Source organism: Neodiprion pinetum, chromosome 5 (genome assembly GCF_021155775.2).
Source record: "Neodiprion pinetum isolate iyNeoPine1 chromosome 5, iyNeoPine1.2, whole genome shotgun sequence".
Taxonomy (NCBI): domain Eukaryota; kingdom Metazoa; phylum Arthropoda; class Insecta; order Hymenoptera; family Diprionidae; genus Neodiprion; species Neodiprion pinetum.
In genome coordinates, this window is record NC_060236.1 from 2,052,236 (window position 1) to 2,069,267 (window position 17,032).

Sequence of the window (17,032 nt, forward strand, 5' to 3'; positions counted from 1 at the left end):
TTCTTACATTAGCATCGTTAATTTATTTTTGGGGCCTTCATGTTTTACAAAAATAGTTGATACGTTTGCACAGGTTATTATAGATGATATGAAATTAATTATAATATAGAAATATGCAATTAAAACTTTTTTACGTTTAAAATACCCGCTTTGTATTTCACTATTCTAACATCGATTTCTTGTCAAACAACTCAGGGCTTCCAGAGATGGGTTACCGACTGAGTTAACCGCGGCGGGTAGTTTTGTACCCGTCCAAAATAGGAAAAACGGTGAGGCGTTGAAACCGTGATGTCTTTATACAACCGTGATGATAAACAAGCTTAGAAAAATGAGTAGAGTAATAAACACGGTACCGGGATCAACGATGCACAACATATCCTTCTCCGAAAGTGAGTTAGGACTTGGTCTAACACTTACCGGCGGTCAGAGTTTTAGGTTAGTTGAAGTTCAAAAAGTTTCAACGTCAATTGACTAATTCTAACCAGATAACAAGGCTTGGACAATGTTAATAGTTCTCCTTAATTTTAAGCCTGATTTGAGTCCGCATTCTATTTGTCAGTTTCTTATTCAAAGGTGGGTCGAGGTTGACGGTGCTCAAACTTTCCGCGGTATATTTGCTGGACGAGTTTGGACCTTGAAGCAGAACAAAACTCATCTCCAGTATCGTGTACACGGCCCCTTGGAAAGTGACCCAAAAAACAGACAAATCCTATCACGATATTTGCGCAAAGAGATATCTTTGAAGCACAACGTAAGAAAATGGTCAGCGGTTGATCCGCACTTCAAAAAGGCCTGGGAAACAGTGAAAGGTGTGCGGATACTGAATCAAGATATTGTGGAGAATTTATTTGCCTTCATTTGCAGCTCAAATAATAACATCATAAGGTAATCCTTGTAAATCTCACTCAATCAGGTTTTAATAACAAATTGGACTAAATCAATTTATTGTTTTACAGAATATCCGGCATGGTTGACAAACTCTGCAGATTCTTTGGCAAGAAATTATGCTGCATTGATGACAAGCAGTATTATGATTTTCCGACGATAGAATCGTTGGCAGAGAAAAACGTGGAAATGATCCTAAAGGAAGCTGGGTTTGGCTATCGTGCTGGCTATATAGCCAATACCGCTAAGAGGCTAATAGAATTGGGTGGCGAAACGTGGTTGAAACAGTTGCATAAAGACACTGATCAATCTTACCCTATTGCGAGGGAAAAGTTGATTACACTTCCAGGAATTGGTCCTAAAGTGGCTGATTGTATATGCCTCATGTCACTAGGTTATCTGGAAGCAATTCCAGTAGACACGCATATTTTTCAAGTAGCTCGAGCATGCTATATGCCGCAGTTAGAAACTCAAAAGACTGTTACTCCAAAAATACACAACGAAGTCAGCACATTCTTGCGCAATCTTTGGGGCCCGCTTGCCGGTTGGGCCCAGGCTGTTGTATTCTGCGCAAAATTAAATAATAACGATTTAGCTCTAAGTAAAAAGAAACGTGGCTCAAGCAACAAGGCTGTAAATGGGAAGATGGTTAAAAAATTGAAGAAGAGTGTAGTTAGGTCAAAAGAATAGGTGAATGAAATCACGAGCAATTTAGCACATCAAAGTTTATCATTTAATGTGTAATGTTTGTAAAAAAAAAGAATGAAATGTTGAAGGAGTATTTTAATTTTTTAATAAAAGTTGAAAATTTTATGAATGTAGGTTTTGTCCTTTACACCTTATTGAGATACAATTTTCAGAATAACTACTAAATATATACATATATATATATATACATATACATACATTTTTTTATATACATATTTACTTGAAAGTATTAAAATCAAAACACCGGAAATATAAATAAAGACATGAATATACATCAACTTTACAACATGAAATAAGTTTAATGCAAAAACTTTTGTTTACATATCGTCGAAATTAGAATAAGTATAACAGCCTGGCTCACCTGATTTAAAAGATGAGAAAACCTGCTGTGCGATACTATCGCACGTTCACGCTACAACCTATCATTAGCGCAATGGTCTCAGTCGCAGCATATCGTACATAGAGGTAGAGCAAATAGAACAGAAGTCGTATTCCCACACATTTCACATTCACGTCTCGCAGTGCCAGGCATACTGCCATCGTCTTGGGTCAAGCTTCGTCTACTCTTCTTAAAACCTACTACCGCAACATCGAATTCATCCAGAATATTAAAATCTTCCGATACTTCATCTTCGTCCTTGTCTGAAATAAAGTAAGCTTTATATTCTTGGAGTAAGGCCTGATGTGGTCAAATATTAGAAAATTTATTACTAATCTTACTGTAACTGCTTTGCAGTATATTAGCGAAAATGCTAGTCGTGAGATGGCGGAGACCAGGAAAACCCTCTAGTAGCATAGTTCGGAGCGAGGGTTTCAGGGCAGCCAAGCACTCAAGTTGTAATGTCACTGGGATTGAGCTGCTGTGCGTTATGCGTATTTTGCTTTGTGCAGCTGTGGAACTGATCATTGGATATAATTCTAAGCCTCTAAGTCCAGTGAAAGCGATTCCTGGCACAGGAAAAGATGCTCTGTAGATTCGGAACTAAAAGATTACTCATTCAAAGCATTATATTATTTACCAAGTGGTTTTCTATTCAAATAAAACTCCAATGTTCCTCTCCATGTATCCAGATGAACTCCGACAAGACTACCTTGTGCAAAGGGCAGACTGTACTTCTGCTTCTGTCCCCGATGCTGAATATCTCCTTTGTACGAAAAACCCCAAGACTCCGAGTCAAGACCAAGTAATGAAGTAAAAGTGAGACCAGAACTTTCTAAGTTTACTTTGCTTGTGCCGACGCCTATCATCTATGGACGCAAAGGAAGCAATAAGTCTTGTTAAGTCTGTACCATAAACGGAGCGATTCTCTGAGAACAGATTTAACGCTCACAATGTCAGTTCCGTAAACTTGGGTGATCATTTTGACCTCCCAATAATGATGTCTTCCACTGGCCATTAATTTGTTACCTCGAACAGCCGAGGTTCCCATGCTGTAGCCGGGGTTGAAATTCACCTCTAGGTTCATTTTTGAAAGGCGCAAAGTCTTGCTGGCATATTTCTCGTCCCACTGCCATTCTATCTCTATGAAGAAAAAATAAGCAAGATAGTTGCTTAACCCTTTCGGTACGGACGCATTCTACGTCGCGCCGTCCCTACTGACTGAGCAGTCGCGGCAAGCGTACAGTCATCTCTCGTACAGAGCGAGCGTCAGGCGTTGGGTGACTATAGTCACCACTCAGACAGAGCGAGCGTCGGGCGTTTGGTCACTATAGACACCGCTCGGGCCGAAAGGGTTAAATTACATTTTACGCCGACGAAAAAACTCACTGTAAATTTTTGAATTTAATATTTGAAATAAATGTAGTCAGATCGTTCTGAAAATATCAATCACAAGCGAATAAATACCATTTTGCTCGCCACATAGACAGTCCTCTTTGCAATCACAGTATCGTTCCCCCGGCGTCACAAGTAAAGCATCCAAATCGTCACGCATTTTGCAGTCAATAAAGTACATTCAGAAACTATGAGGGTGAAAACCCGATGAAGAAGATGTATGCAAACTTATTCGCAATCAGCTGTGCAGCGTTGGCCGGTCCGCCTAACCTAATCTAAAAATATCCTAACCTTAATTGCGTTACAGTATCGCCAGATAAAACTATCCGAATACGAGCTTAATACCTACTCTTTTCGATGCGAAGACGCTGGGGTATCACTTGGTTATCCTCCTTGTAGTTTGGGCAGCGAGAAACTAGCGTGTGACTTAAACCAACAGGCCATTACGGTTTTTGCGTGGTAAAACTTGACTTGTGGCATTCGGCAAGGTCGTTGATTCCACGCATCTGTCAGTGACGAATATACGCGTAGGGGATTTTTACGAGCGATACGAACCGGTACGAAAGTGAAATAAATAAATACGGTGTTTACGCGACTTCTTGTTTGTTATTTCTCGACAGTTTTTAACCACGATAGATAAAATGGAATTTAATGATAATCAATGACTCATCGACCATGTCCATTTTATAGTTTCCGTAAAGATAGGTCAGTTTTTTTACATCGGTCAGATCAGGTGGGGTTCGTAGCTGTCATTCACGCACGCCTACGTCAGATTTTTCGTAGATACTTTTTATCCTTTTTATAATCGAATTTCGTTAATTGGGCCTCTGCTATCACGAGTGGCTTAAGACATGACGATTAATTTTTTCGGTGACCAAACTTGCCACACGAAATTAAATCGTTTATTACTGATATGAGTTAACCATCGGCTACGGGCTGACTAAGCGCCTATGTACAATTTCGAAAGACTGAAGTATTGTATGTATAACATATGTACATAGGTTAGAATTACATGTAAATAATTTATTACACAACGATTATAATTGGCAGCGTAACACCCAAATGCTGCTGTTATATTAAAATTTTCAAAATGACGGGGCTACTCGCGTTTATTCTCATCTGTCTCTTTCTCTACTGCAATTTTACATGGTAAGATTCTTCTATATTTTTAAAAAATTTTGACTTTGTTTTTTTCACTTGTCGTACAACGTGCACTTTCAAATTCACTGTCTCATGCTTAGGGTGATACCGAGACTACTGGCATGGCTCGTAAAACGTCGTTACAAAATTCACCTTAGAGTCGGCCACATTTCCCTGCCCTACTTCATACTGCGAGATGTTACTGTTACCAAAAATGGGTTTACTGTGGTACGTGCATGTAATGACTGATGGAAGAATTTTCAAAATACCCATATGTCCTCTATTTAGGACTTTTCTACTGTCTTGTTAATACATCTTTCAGCAAATCGAAGAAATTACTGTACGAAGCAGCTTATTCAGCAGCGATGTTGCTAAGCTGCTGGCCGTTGTAATGCGCGACGTCCGTATCAACAAAGATGTCCCGGTTCAACCTTCTTATCCAAAGAAAGATTATAACAAACCACTCGATTTTAGAAACAAGAAAATACCGCCGATCATTATCACGTTTGTACAGGTATTCTAGGGCATAGCTGGCAATAATACAATAATCTGATTTGTAATTTACTCAATTCAATTCGTAATGTACGAAAACAATTCTCTTCATTCAGTTCATGGCTGTTCACGTCGAAAACCTGAGTCTTCTAGCCCTAGGGAATGGTTGGTTGGCCAATGGGAGTGCGGAGAGTCTAAGTTTGGATGGTAGTGTTGTTCATGGGACACGGACTCTTCTTGCATCTGCTGCTGTTGCTGGTGGGGCGATGAAATTATTGCGACACGCATCTGATGCTTGTCTGGCACAGATCAGCTTCGCAGGGAACATTGAGGCAACGTTAAAGGCACAGGGGGAACTGTCTGTGGAGGTTCGTTTCATGACATGTCAGCCAGTGAAGCTGAAATGTGTAAAATATCTACATTGAATACATTCTTCTCCACAGAAACTATACATAGGCGTGACTCAAACCGAGGGGTCTGGGGGGGCAGGTCTTCTACAATTTTTCAAAGATAGAAAAACTTTGACGCCCACTGAGCAGTCTAGCAAAGCACTTGATCGTTTCACTGGACCACTGCTAGCTCGATTGGCTCCAATGATACCTAAAGTATGTAAAGAATATGTCAAAAATTTATTGCTACTTAGTTATAATTGCCATGCGACACATTTACCTGAAACTTCAACTTTTAGAATTTGACTGTGAAAATGGGGAGTTCTTCAGTGATTGCTGGGAGAGAAGATGGAGGGCGAGTTGGCCTCGAGGGAATGATGAAAGGACTGCATGTGAATGCCAGATTCCAACCAGCAGGTCCGCAATTGTACTTAGCTGTGAAATTGGATGGACTATCGATTCGTGGAAAGCAGCCAGTCTTAACTCTGCAAACACTGTCAATAGATTCTAGGGTAAATAGCAACACGCTTTAAAAGTATTCCAGAGAACTAATAATTATTTATGAAAATAGTTGGAAGAAGATGTTTTACGGATAGCGACCCAGCTACATAATCTCTCCGTGACTTTTGACTATGCCGATTGGGACACAGTGTTACTCAGCAGTAGCTATGATATGTCAAAGCCAGACGTCGACTTGACGTCAAACAAGAATTTCTCTTGGCCTGGAATACGAGCTATAACCGATCTGTATGGTGGAAATTTATTCATTAAATTACCTGACAGTCAAGAAGCGTCGTGTGGTTTATCTCACGTCAAACTTTCGTTGGATAGAATAGCAGGTAATATTTGAATGGTAAAATGTTGAAAAACGCACTACTTTGATGCTTCATCGCCATTTAGACAAGACCATGGGGTGGAACACAGAGTTGTCCGTCGAATCTCTAAGGTGGACTCTAGACAGTGAAGATGAAGGTGCTCCAGGAACTTCTCATCGATGGGGAAGCCCGTTATATGTTGGAGTATTTCTAGCAACAACGCGTCCAAATGCTGTCGGAGTATTTCTTGACGAACTGAGGGCAGAATGGAGCCCTAAGCTTGCAAGATTCTTAGAGCAAAGCTTCAAGTAAGTGATTGCAGTCTACAAAATTCATGTTCAGAGTATTTTCGGTATATTTTTAACGAAATGTATTTTCAGGTATTACAACCAGCGAAGGACATTAATGCACAGGCAGTCAAACATCCCAAAACAAGATGAGATTCAGTTCAACCTGAAAATGAGAAATTGCAATTTGTTTTTCATAGCTGAGAATGAATGTGAGCAGCTAAATATTCTTGAATAAGTAATAACTGTTGGCTATCGTTGACTATATAATTATTTCAGTATCTGTAATGGTGCGCATGGATTCCTCGAGCCTGGAACACAATTCCGATCATTTTATAGCTGTTGCCGAAGGTGTATGTGCTATAACGCTAGACAAAGATAAACCAATCTTATGTGAACGTGCGCAAGCTCTTTCAAGTCCTTTCTTAGCCCTCAGGAAGTGCAAAGGAGCCATTACAAACGGAAGTATTAATCTCAGCTTGGATGGATCCAGCTTGGCTTGGAGTCCCAACCTGCATCTTAGACTACTGCAGCTTTGGCACGAAGCTGCAGATTTTAGAACGATAGCATTCACAAAACAGGGCGAAACTTTAACTACAGGTGAGAAAGGTGGATAATGTTGAAATTGCAGATCAAGAAATCCTGTATTTTGTATAACTAGTTTTCGTAACTGGAAATATGACAATCAAACCATCCCTAAATTATTTGCTACAGACTCCGTAAAAACAAAGCGATCTATGGATTTATTAGCTACTGGTGGTATTACCTTGTCAATTGTGATATCGCCAAGGCATTTCCTTGAGTTATCTTTGGATGAGCTTCGTTGGACTGCGGGTGAATGGAGGTTTAATTACTTGAGAGCTGCGCTGGATAGGGCAGATATATTGACAGTCGAAGGCGTGGAGCTTATCCGAATTTCTGAAAGTGAGGAAGTCAGATTAGAAAGAGCGAATAACGAGGGCTTTGACTTGGACTGGAACACGACATGGGGCCTTTACATAGAATCGTGTAAAGCTTGTTTTCCTTACGAACATCAGTACACAAATGCCATACAAAATGAACTGATGAGCATCCGAAAATGGCTTGACCAAATTCATGCACGAGAATCTATGGCGGAAAAGCAATTGCCGAATGACCTAGTGATCAAAGTTAGCATCTTCCATTATTAGAATTTATATATTGCTAATGTAAACGGTATTAAGACAAGCAATTTATTTTCAGATCAAGGAATGGTTATTTGAAGTAAGAGATGATCCTTTCGAAGTTCGCCTACGAGACAATTACGAACTTCTTGAAGACGAGTACAAAGAAAGTTTGAAGCGACAAGCAATGTTAGACTCCAAAGTACAAGAGTTGTGTAGAGCGCATTTGCTCCTTCCTCAAGGTAAAGTAGACGAGCTCTACGCCAGTTTAAACAAAAAGAATGCGGAAATATACGTTCAAAGATGGAAACAAATGCAGCGAGCTGGTCCTGTAAGAACGCGGCTCTGTGCCTGGACTATGCAAGATTTGGAAATAATAATATTAGCTGATCCGACGATTCACGGAACAGAAAAAGCGGTCAAGGCATTAAGAGAAATGGACCCTGAATCTCCTTGGCCCGAGGACGGTCTTGAATTTAGCACATTGTGGGTGAGAGGGGTCTCTGTCAAATGCACAGAATGGAAGCTACAGTTACGTGATTTCCCGCAACCACTGTTGTTAGTCGAGGGTCTAAGCATTTGGGGTAGATTAGCTGGAGCCGAGGCCTTGGCACCACCTCGAGCAAGGAGAACAGTTAGAATTGAAGTCGGAGCTCCCTGGGACGATATAGTAGTAGAGCGAGGCATGACGTCTCTGAAATACTACCATGACTTAAACTGGGACATTGATAAATTCAGATACGCCTTTGGACCTTGCTGGGAGCCTGTAATTGCTCAGTGTAATCTGAGCTTCGAAAAGATCATTCATCCCTCGAGAGATCCGAGTCCGCCACTTCCGTTCTGGGACAAGATGAGGCTTTCTTTTCACGGCAGATTAACGCTGTGCGTTAAACAATTGACTATATTGCTGCATGCCTCCCTAGATCCGTATAATACGACCGAAGAGATGGAATTGACTTGGACAGGATTGGAGTTGGATTGGACTCTGGGAAGAATAATAATCAAGGGTGACTTGGACGTCTGCGTTAGAACTGCAAGCAAATACGACGACTGTCGGCTTTTGCACTTGCCTAATGTCAGGATGAGCGTCAAATTGGCATGGGTTTGCTTGGGGGATCCTCGTGATCACCACGCTGCTATACCCTGCGCTCCAGACAGGCTACCAGAGTATTCTAGCAATCAGGAACATGATTCGTTCAGAGCTTTCAGGTCCCAGAATTTGAATGTCAGTCTTGCTTTAGAAACGAAACCAACCGGTTCCCCAACTTCAACCAGTGCTCCTATTGCGTTGCTGTATGGAAGCACCTTACGATGGTTTGAAAGTTTGAAATTCATACTATCAGGAGCTACCAGACCAACGCGAAAAGGACCACTCTTCAAAAACATACGACCAAGGAAAAAGCAATTGAGCAGACACTACAGAAAGGTCAGATTGACACTGGCTTTTCATAGATTTCACGTAAGCTACTGGATGTCGTCCTCCATGCAACGCGGCTTTGAAGTTACAGGAGGAAGAGTTGGGTGCAGTTCAGAACACAATTTGTCACTCTATCCAATCGATGATGGTTTAAGGCACAGACCAAGAGCTGAATGGTCGGTGATTTACATGAACTGTGAGCTCAGTGATGCAGAAATTTGGCTGCAGCGAGCCCTACAAGAAGAAAAAGAGAGCACACCACTCCGACAAAAGGTTGAGAAATATTACTGCCTAAGTGTTGCCAGAGTTAGCTATGGAAGGGAAGCCAAAATTGCCGGGGTTTACGGCGATACTCCGACACATAGATTGGTTGTACACGACCTGCGCGGAGCTTGGACGAAAACGAACAGAGACGTGGCGTTTGCACTGTTTGATTCGTTCATAAAGAGTCAGCAGCTTAAGAAAAATCTCTCTACTGCAGCTCTCAAAGGTTTTCACAGGGAAAAAAATACTTCAACACCTAATAAAAACAGGACTAGACCAGTTGATGGGCAGAGCACTCCAGTTCAAGTGACACCGTCACCAGTTACTAAACCTCAGCAGGGAGAAGCTGCTGGAATGTTGCAAAGATTGATTGCCGAGGCCGCCAATAAACCTAAAGCTTTTAGCGACGATTTATCTGGACAAACTAGAGGACAGCAGCTGCGAGGATTAGCCGCATGCCATCAGGATGATGTGATGCATAAAAATTGGTTGAGTAAGATGTCATTTCGTTATCGTTTTCACTCCATTTGTAGTTAGCGAAGTAGAAAGTTTGAAGATATGGGTAAATAAAAAATGTTACAGTTGCACTGGTCAATAGTCAAGTCCTCCTGAAAGGAATCGAGACGCGTGGCTACGTCATTCTTTCTGCAGCAAAGGCAGAGATACTTCAGCGTGTTCACAGACCGGTTTGGAGGGAGAGAACGCTTGTTTCAAAAACAACGTGGGTCGGTTCTCTCGAGTGCATGCAATATTATGCCACAGTCAGTGCTAACATTGACGACAACATCGATGATAACATCATGTGGCTTACCCTCGACAATATTCAGGTAATTATTTTGAATGTAAGTAAATAAGACGAAGAAAAAACTTTCTTACATTTATAAACGTTGCAGGAAAAAGACTCAACTGTGATAGCGGAGCTACCAGATGTTCCGGCTCTTGTTGGATCCGGGCAAAGTGTTGGCGGAGTGGTCAGCCAGACTGTTGGAGGAGGTGGCGGGTCTCAGCATCAACTCCAAAGGATTGTCTCTCGCTGCAAATGTGAATTCTTCTACGTTGGTTACGGTCAGTCTTTGGATGCCGGATGTCTTGACGAAGTTCCACCTCCTCCAGGCGAAGAAGTTAGTCCTTGGGAGCGTAAGGAGCTCTCGGCAGCTGACGCATTTACATTGACGCACCACGATCTTGATGTGTGCACAAACTCGCTCCAGTATGCAATGATCCTAGATATTGTTAACAATTTATTACTGTATGTTGAGCCCAGGAGAAAAGAGGCTCTAGAAAGACTGCAGAGAATGAGATTCCAATTGCAGCTTCATTCCGTTGAGGATCAGAAACGACCCATACAACAGCTTCAGAATACCGTGCGGGGTCTAGTTGCAAAATTACGCAGATTGGAGAAGGAAACACACCTATTTCAGAAGGCCTTGGCTGAAGAACCGAGTCCGGAACTACTGGAAGAAAAGGAAAGATTAGATGCAAGAGTTTACGAATGTAAAGAACAGCTCAATGCGCGTGCCGAAGAATTAGATGTTATGTTAAGCTGTTACAAAGAGACAACCGCTCCAGCTGCTGCCTCGACAACAGTAAAGGATAAACCAGCGGCAGTTGCTAGAGTGGCAGAGATTTGTTTCAAATATGCACAATGGAGGCTTACGGACGCTGATGGGCAATTAGGCATTGCCGATCTTGTTCTGAAAAACTTTCTTTATACCAAAACAAGCAAGACTGATGATTCTGTTGAACATTTGTTAGAATTGGGTTACGTCATTATGACAAATTTACTTCCAAATCAAGTTTATACTGAGGTACTCACTCCGACAGAACTCCAAAGTAACATGCCGGTAGAAAGACAAAGAGCTCTCAGAGTATTTTGTCGTGAGAAAGCACCAGTTGCTGGAATATCTGTAAAGGAACACTTTGAGATCAATGTTGTTCCTTTGACGATAGGTAATGTGATTTTTGAATTCATTCTAATGCCGCATGTAAAGAATAAATTGGAATTCCAAAATTGAAACGAGCAATAAACTGCTTTCAGGGCTGACTAAGAAATTCTTTAATACCATGCTGAAGTTTTGTTTTCCGGAAAGAGATCCAGAGGGAATTGAGGAACCACCAGCTCCCCAGAGAGATTCCTCTTTTTATGTACCAATGGAACGGCGGGATGATGTAGAAAAGATGAAAGAAAGAGCCGATAAGAATAAACTCTTCATCTATATAAAAATACCAGAAGTCCCTGTTCGAGTTTCCTACAAGGTATAAAGAAGAAATTAGTAAATTCATCATAAATCTCTGATTATTTCCATCTCTGACTAACATGTTTATACAGGGTAACAAAGAAAAAAATTTGGAAGATGTGAGAGACTTTGCATTGGTCATACCTACCTTGGAATATCACAATGTGACTTGGACGTGGCTGGACCTGTTACTGGCAATGAAGAGCGATTCCAGACGAGTTATCTTAAGCCAAGCAATAAAACAGAAGCTACAAATTAAACCGAGAGGTCCTCAGCAAAAGGCACCCCCGCAAGAGGAAGACAAGGCCCGTCTTCTACTTGGAGCCAGGCATTTGCCGGGTGATGCACGTAAAAAAGGTGTCTTTAAGTTCAAGTAAATATTCTCTCTGGTTCAAGTAAGTTTTTTCCCTCTTTGGTTATACGTAGTGGATAATTGGTAATTTTAACTATCATTAATAGCACTCAGGATTTGTACAATAATTTCATATACAATTATAGTATTTAATATATAATTTACGGTAAATTTATAAACCTCCCATCGATTAGTAATATGGCATCCATTATTTTTTTTTAGAGGTCTCTTATTTGAAATTTATATTTTTTAATGCAACAACTTTGAGCATAAGACTGTAAGTAATACAATTTTGGTCATCGAGAAATTGAAAGTAAAAGTGTGATTATGAATTGAAAATTTTTTGAACTGTTTACTTGCAGAGAAAACCACATAAACGCAAATAAAAATTAACAATTTCGATGTGAATAGAGTATCCAAGGAAACAACTGATCAAACTCCAGTGCAGACTACAATTATAGTATTTCAATGGGTAGAGCCATATGATAATTGATGACAAGCAAGCAAAATAAACTTAATATATACAAGCTTTTAAATTATCACGAGTAGTATTAAAGTAATCGATTATTTTATTTTTTTTACTCTAATTTTTAAGTAAAGCAGGGGCTTGTTTGCGAAATGACATGGATATGTATAAAATACTGATTAAAAGGCGACTTGAAGCGTTTATTTCTACCACTGAAATATGTCAATGGGGTTTGTCTTTGTGACTACCCAATAACGACAGATTAAGACCCAGATAAATTTGCGATATACATATAGCATGAACAATTGGACACTTATATAATATACGTATAAGGATTTGATTCTATACAAGTACTTTGTACAGAATTCTATTTCGTACAGCTTTTTAATAACACTACGTAGACTAGCGTCTCACATTTACCTAAATATCATCAATGTCATATTCCAATCATATTTTTATTAAATACATGGTGATGTGAAATTTTATGACCATGTGACTCAACCACCATAAAACTTTTTTCAACACTATTTTTTTCTGTGAGGTTAATCAATCATGTATTTTTTACACAAAATGTTTAATGTACTGCAATATTTTACCACAGCTGGCTGTTGACTTATTTATTAGATTATTAATATAATGTTGACTAATAAAATACTTATTTAGGTATTTACACAAGAAAATGAATTACCCATTATTTCTCTAATCCTGTTGTATCATTGCCGTCACTACAAATATATGTATTATATTTATAGCGATCTACGCACTGATCTGTAATTTGTCTCAAGTAATATTTAAGTAGCATTTCGCTTTTGGATCACGAGAATGAGGACGAATGCATTCTATGATCAGTACAATTCGAATCTCGCGTTTGAAAATTATAAATATGGTGATAAAATTCATCAGTGATGATACACATGAACTGCATCAAAACCGATTCTCGTATTAAATTCGGGAAAAAGCATTTTTAAAGAGATACGATTAGAAATACTTGAACAATGAGTCAAATGCGATGTACACTATAAATTTCCATCGGACATTGATAAATGGAAGAATCTCATCCATCAAATCAAATTGTAGAATTGCATTAGAAACATCGAGAATCGAAAGAGCATAGAAGTAAATTTCTGGTTATTATCTAACAATTATTTACAACTATATTTACCCGCAATAAGTCTTTCTATTACAGTGCTATAAGTGGAGCTTCGACGCTCCGTTTAGAGTGTCTCCATTCATTAAGATCGGCCAATATCCTCCTCCCGTAAGCGGTATGGAGCTCTCTAAAAGTAATTCTCGTTCTTGGAATATTCTCGGTTCTTCCTGGAGCAGATCTGACACTTTGAGATCGATGATGAGTATCAGGTTTGTTAAATGGATTGTGGCGTTGTCTAGGTGGCGCCTTGGGAGATTCAACAGGTGGAGAAGTAGGTGTGACTTCTTCCTCCGCAGCGTCCAGCTGCCGTTGTAGTTCGGCAACCATTAATTTCATGTAATCATAACTAGCGCATGCCAATGCCTTCATCCACTGCTCCATTGAATCCTACGAATTTATAAAAAAACAAAATAAGGCTTCCGGCCAAATGAAAGTTGGAGACAAGGAGAAAAATACTCACTTGCGACTCGGCTCCCAAGGCGTAGCTTCTGTTGTTGGGACCGTGGAAAACGATTTTGAAACCAAACTGCTCCTCGTCTTCAGCGAGCTCGATGGTGCACCCTTCGAGGACGATCATCCCGACAGGTTCCTTGTCGCCTCGCCGATCGAAATAGAACAAAATGTTGCCCTTGAGGACAAACCACCGCCTCTGGTATCCTCCTTTGACTTCGCCGCGTTTGTTGAGCCATCCCTCGCGGTCTACAGGAGTTGCCGACGTCGCGAAAGCGACCATATTTTTCTCGTTTATTTTCATCGCGTCGAAATGGTGTATTATTGGCTCTCTACGTCTTTCGCCTCAAATATTTGTTAGGTTATGTTGACCTGTCAGGTGCGTACGGACACGGCCATATTGGATCTGACGTCGACTGTCGCTCATTTTTTTCCTCGTACTCATGTGACGCATGTCGTTGACAGTTACGCTCATGTTGGGTTTTAAAAGCGCTGTAACAGTTGGAAAAATATTGAAGTTCTTGACAAAAATTATTTGAGTTGCTAAATTCGATAATATTTCAACGTGAAATAATTCGGAGTGAAATTGTTCATAAATTTTTTATAAAAAAAATATTAAACTGTGCTGTGTAATTTAATTCTAAAATGAGTGCGGTAAACGACCACAGTTTTTAGTTTCAAAAAATGCCGACTCTTCGACGTGGCAGCAGTACTTTCAGTTTGCTTTTTCACAACTCTTCACCACTCTTCATCGTGTCTGATGATTGTGGTGTCACCTGAATTAACCTCGTCATTTTTATTTGTCAAAGAAGTATTGACCGTGGTATCGAGTGTTGTGTATTTGATTTTCTGTCAGCTGCGCCATTTTTTTCTAAAACACGTTGATTATTGTTTACAACATAATCACCAGTCATGGGAAAAGGATTCAATAATTACATGTGCAAGAAATTCTTTCACCCAGCATCTAGGGATAATTTAAAGCGAGTACGTATACAACACATACGATATAATACGAGAAATTCTATGATTCACTCGCGAACCCGTCAACGTTAGATGATCAACGATCTAAAATCGATATTAACGAATGATTAACAGGTATGGATGGCCGAGCAACAGGCTGAGGCGTATAAGAAGAAACAAGAGGAATTACGTGTACAGTACGAGAAGGAACAGGATCTTCACAACAACAAGTAAATATCCGCATTGATTACATACATTCAAGGCAATATCGAAAGCGTGGTCGATAATAAAGTGCAATTTAATTATTTCCAGAGCTCTGCTGAGCAAGGAGAGTAAAGACAAATTGAGCGTAAATTTTATGTACGAACCTCCGCCAGGGGCAAAAAAAGAAAGAGAAAAGGAAGACAACGAGCCTGAGTATAAATTTGAGTGGCAACGAAAGTATAACGCGCCGAGAGAAAGCTACTGTAAAGGAGACAGTGAGATTAGAGATCAACCTTTTGGTATACAGGTTCGGAACGTTCGTTGTATAAAATGCCACAAGTGGGGTCACATCAACACGGGTAAATTTAATTCTTTCTGTTTATGAAAATAAGAAAATTAGCATTTTCTAGTCACACATCTTGATTTTTTTTCTCTATTCTCTCCCTCGCAGACAAAGAATGCCCGCTGTATAGCCAAGCGATGAGCGTAGTAATGGCCAATACCCAAACTCAACCAGCATCACCAGCTCCCGATGCTCTGACTCTGGTCCAGCAAATGAGGGATGATGGATTGGCACTGAAAAAGTAAATTTCAGCACAATTTTTAGTCAACTCGAGTCATATCTTGTAATAATTTACTCTTTTTGAGTCTGGAACGTACTCTCTCTACAGCTATCATATCTTCCTGATATGACTGTGGCTTATATTTTCATTACGACTGTATTACTATAATCCATCAGGGTAAAAATAAAGATATTGTGAGGCACGACTATAGTATATACTACACAGTAGGGACGAATTGAATCTGGTGATACTGATTTTTTTGTTTAGATCGGCTCTGGATGCTCAACAACACCTCAGGGTACCGGAACACCAAGATCTGATGGTTTCTGAAGATGAAGAGCAGTCTGAGGTTAATTTTTTGAGATCTCTTTCGAAAAAAGAGAAAAAAAAGCTGCTCAAGTGAGTATTGAATAGGGGCGTGCGTGTATGAGATTAATTAATCTGTAGAAACATTGTACAAAGTTTGAATTTTGTTTTTCTTCTATAGGAAATTGGAAAAACTTGAAAAGAAAAGCAGGAAAGAAAAGAAGAAAAAGGTGAAAAAACATGATGCTAAATCTAGCAGTAGCGATGATAGTAGTTCAGAAAGTACAGATGCACATAGCGATAGAAAGAAAAAGAATAAGAAGGCCCGGTCCAAAAAGGAACCAGCATTCCACTTGGACGGCAATTTCGAATACAAAGATACTGAAGGAAGAAGGTATGGTGATAAGAAAGAAAAGCATAGAAAAGATAATAAATGTAAAGCTGATACTAATAATAAAAATAGAGAAGAAAAAGAAAACTATAGGAATAAATCTAGCAAAGAACATCATAGTAATGGAAGAAAGAGGAGTTATAGTCAATCTAATGAAGAGCAACGTACGGAGCAACATAAAAGAGAGAAGAAAGGAAAATATTAATTAAAATTTAGATGTACATACCTAAATTATGTAATTTAGTTGATTCCGCTCTTTCGATTCCTTGAGTTTGAGACGAGACTCAAACTCAGAGTATCTTTGTTAGCTGGTTAAAAACCGACACCCAAGCTTATGGGTGTTTTACTTATATAAATATGTAATGTAGGTAATAAGCAATTGTTACTTTCAATTCTTATTGCATAGTTGAAAAAATGGTCATTAAATTATGTGGAATTAGGAAATTATATCGTTAAGAATTAAAATTACCGTTATAAACATATTATGCATATGTCACATTCGGTTATTACATGCATACATACATACTTAGATGCTAGGTATAAGTAAAAATAAAATTGTACACAAGCGAAGGAAAACTGTGTTCTATACGATGTACAAAATTTGAAATAAAATTCAATTGATAACAATGAGAATCTGTTG

At 39.5% G+C, this 17,032-nt stretch overlaps 5 protein-coding genes across 5 annotated transcripts; 3 read left to right on the top strand and 2 right to left on the bottom strand.

Moving 5' to 3' along the window:
* On the top strand, nucleotides 1-1,698 carry Ogg1 (8-oxoguanine DNA glycosylase). Its single transcript, XM_046626179.2, has 3 exons — nucleotides 1-435; nucleotides 574-885; nucleotides 957-1,698. The coding sequence occupies exons 1-3, from the start codon at nucleotides 308-310 to the stop codon at nucleotides 1,573-1,575; spliced, it is 1,059 nt and encodes a 352-aa protein (XP_046482135.1). The 5' UTR covers nucleotides 1-307; the 3' UTR covers nucleotides 1,576-1,698.
* LOC124219059 (SPRY domain-containing SOCS box protein 3) lies at nucleotides 1,654-4,150 on the bottom strand. The gene is made up of 6 exons (XM_046626185.2): nucleotides 3,717-4,150; nucleotides 3,440-3,642; nucleotides 2,925-3,115; nucleotides 2,613-2,841; nucleotides 2,314-2,541; nucleotides 1,654-2,235 (listed from the first exon to the last, which is right to left on the bottom strand). Exons 2-6 carry the CDS (start codon nucleotides 3,546-3,548, stop codon nucleotides 2,033-2,035), a joined length of 960 nt encoding a protein of 319 aa, XP_046482141.1. The 5' UTR covers nucleotides 3,549-3,642; nucleotides 3,717-4,150; the 3' UTR covers nucleotides 1,654-2,032.
* hob (bridge-like lipid transfer protein family member hobbit) lies at nucleotides 3,993-13,315 on the top strand. Its single transcript, XM_046626156.2, has 17 exons — nucleotides 3,993-4,345; nucleotides 4,418-4,516; nucleotides 4,609-4,735; nucleotides 4,830-5,021; nucleotides 5,116-5,367; nucleotides 5,443-5,604; nucleotides 5,688-5,900; nucleotides 5,960-6,227; nucleotides 6,289-6,511; nucleotides 6,584-6,702; nucleotides 6,770-7,090; nucleotides 7,205-7,638; nucleotides 7,712-9,806; nucleotides 9,896-10,140; nucleotides 10,207-11,263; nucleotides 11,352-11,569; nucleotides 11,643-13,315. Exons 2-17 carry the CDS (start codon nucleotides 4,458-4,460, stop codon nucleotides 11,925-11,927), a joined length of 6,270 nt encoding a protein of 2,089 aa, XP_046482112.1. The 5' UTR covers nucleotides 3,993-4,345; nucleotides 4,418-4,457; the 3' UTR covers nucleotides 11,928-13,315.
* LOC124219061 (sesquipedalian-1) lies at nucleotides 12,548-14,397 on the bottom strand. The gene is made up of 2 exons (XM_046626187.2): nucleotides 13,979-14,397; nucleotides 12,548-13,905 (listed from the first exon to the last, which is right to left on the bottom strand). The coding sequence occupies exons 1-2, from the start codon at nucleotides 14,270-14,272 to the stop codon at nucleotides 13,549-13,551; spliced, it is 651 nt and encodes a 216-aa protein (XP_046482143.1). The 5' UTR covers nucleotides 14,273-14,397; the 3' UTR covers nucleotides 12,548-13,548.
* A 314-nt stretch (nucleotides 14,398-14,711) lies between these two features.
* Nucleotides 14,712-17,025, top strand: LOC124219056 (corepressor interacting with RBPJ 1). The gene is made up of 6 exons (XM_046626177.2): nucleotides 14,712-14,952; nucleotides 15,064-15,158; nucleotides 15,241-15,491; nucleotides 15,584-15,716; nucleotides 15,963-16,094; nucleotides 16,183-17,025. The coding sequence occupies exons 1-6, from the start codon at nucleotides 14,881-14,883 to the stop codon at nucleotides 16,595-16,597; spliced, it is 1,098 nt and encodes a 365-aa protein (XP_046482133.1). The 5' UTR covers nucleotides 14,712-14,880; the 3' UTR covers nucleotides 16,598-17,025.
* The last annotated feature ends 7 nt before the right edge of the window (nucleotides 17,026-17,032 follow it).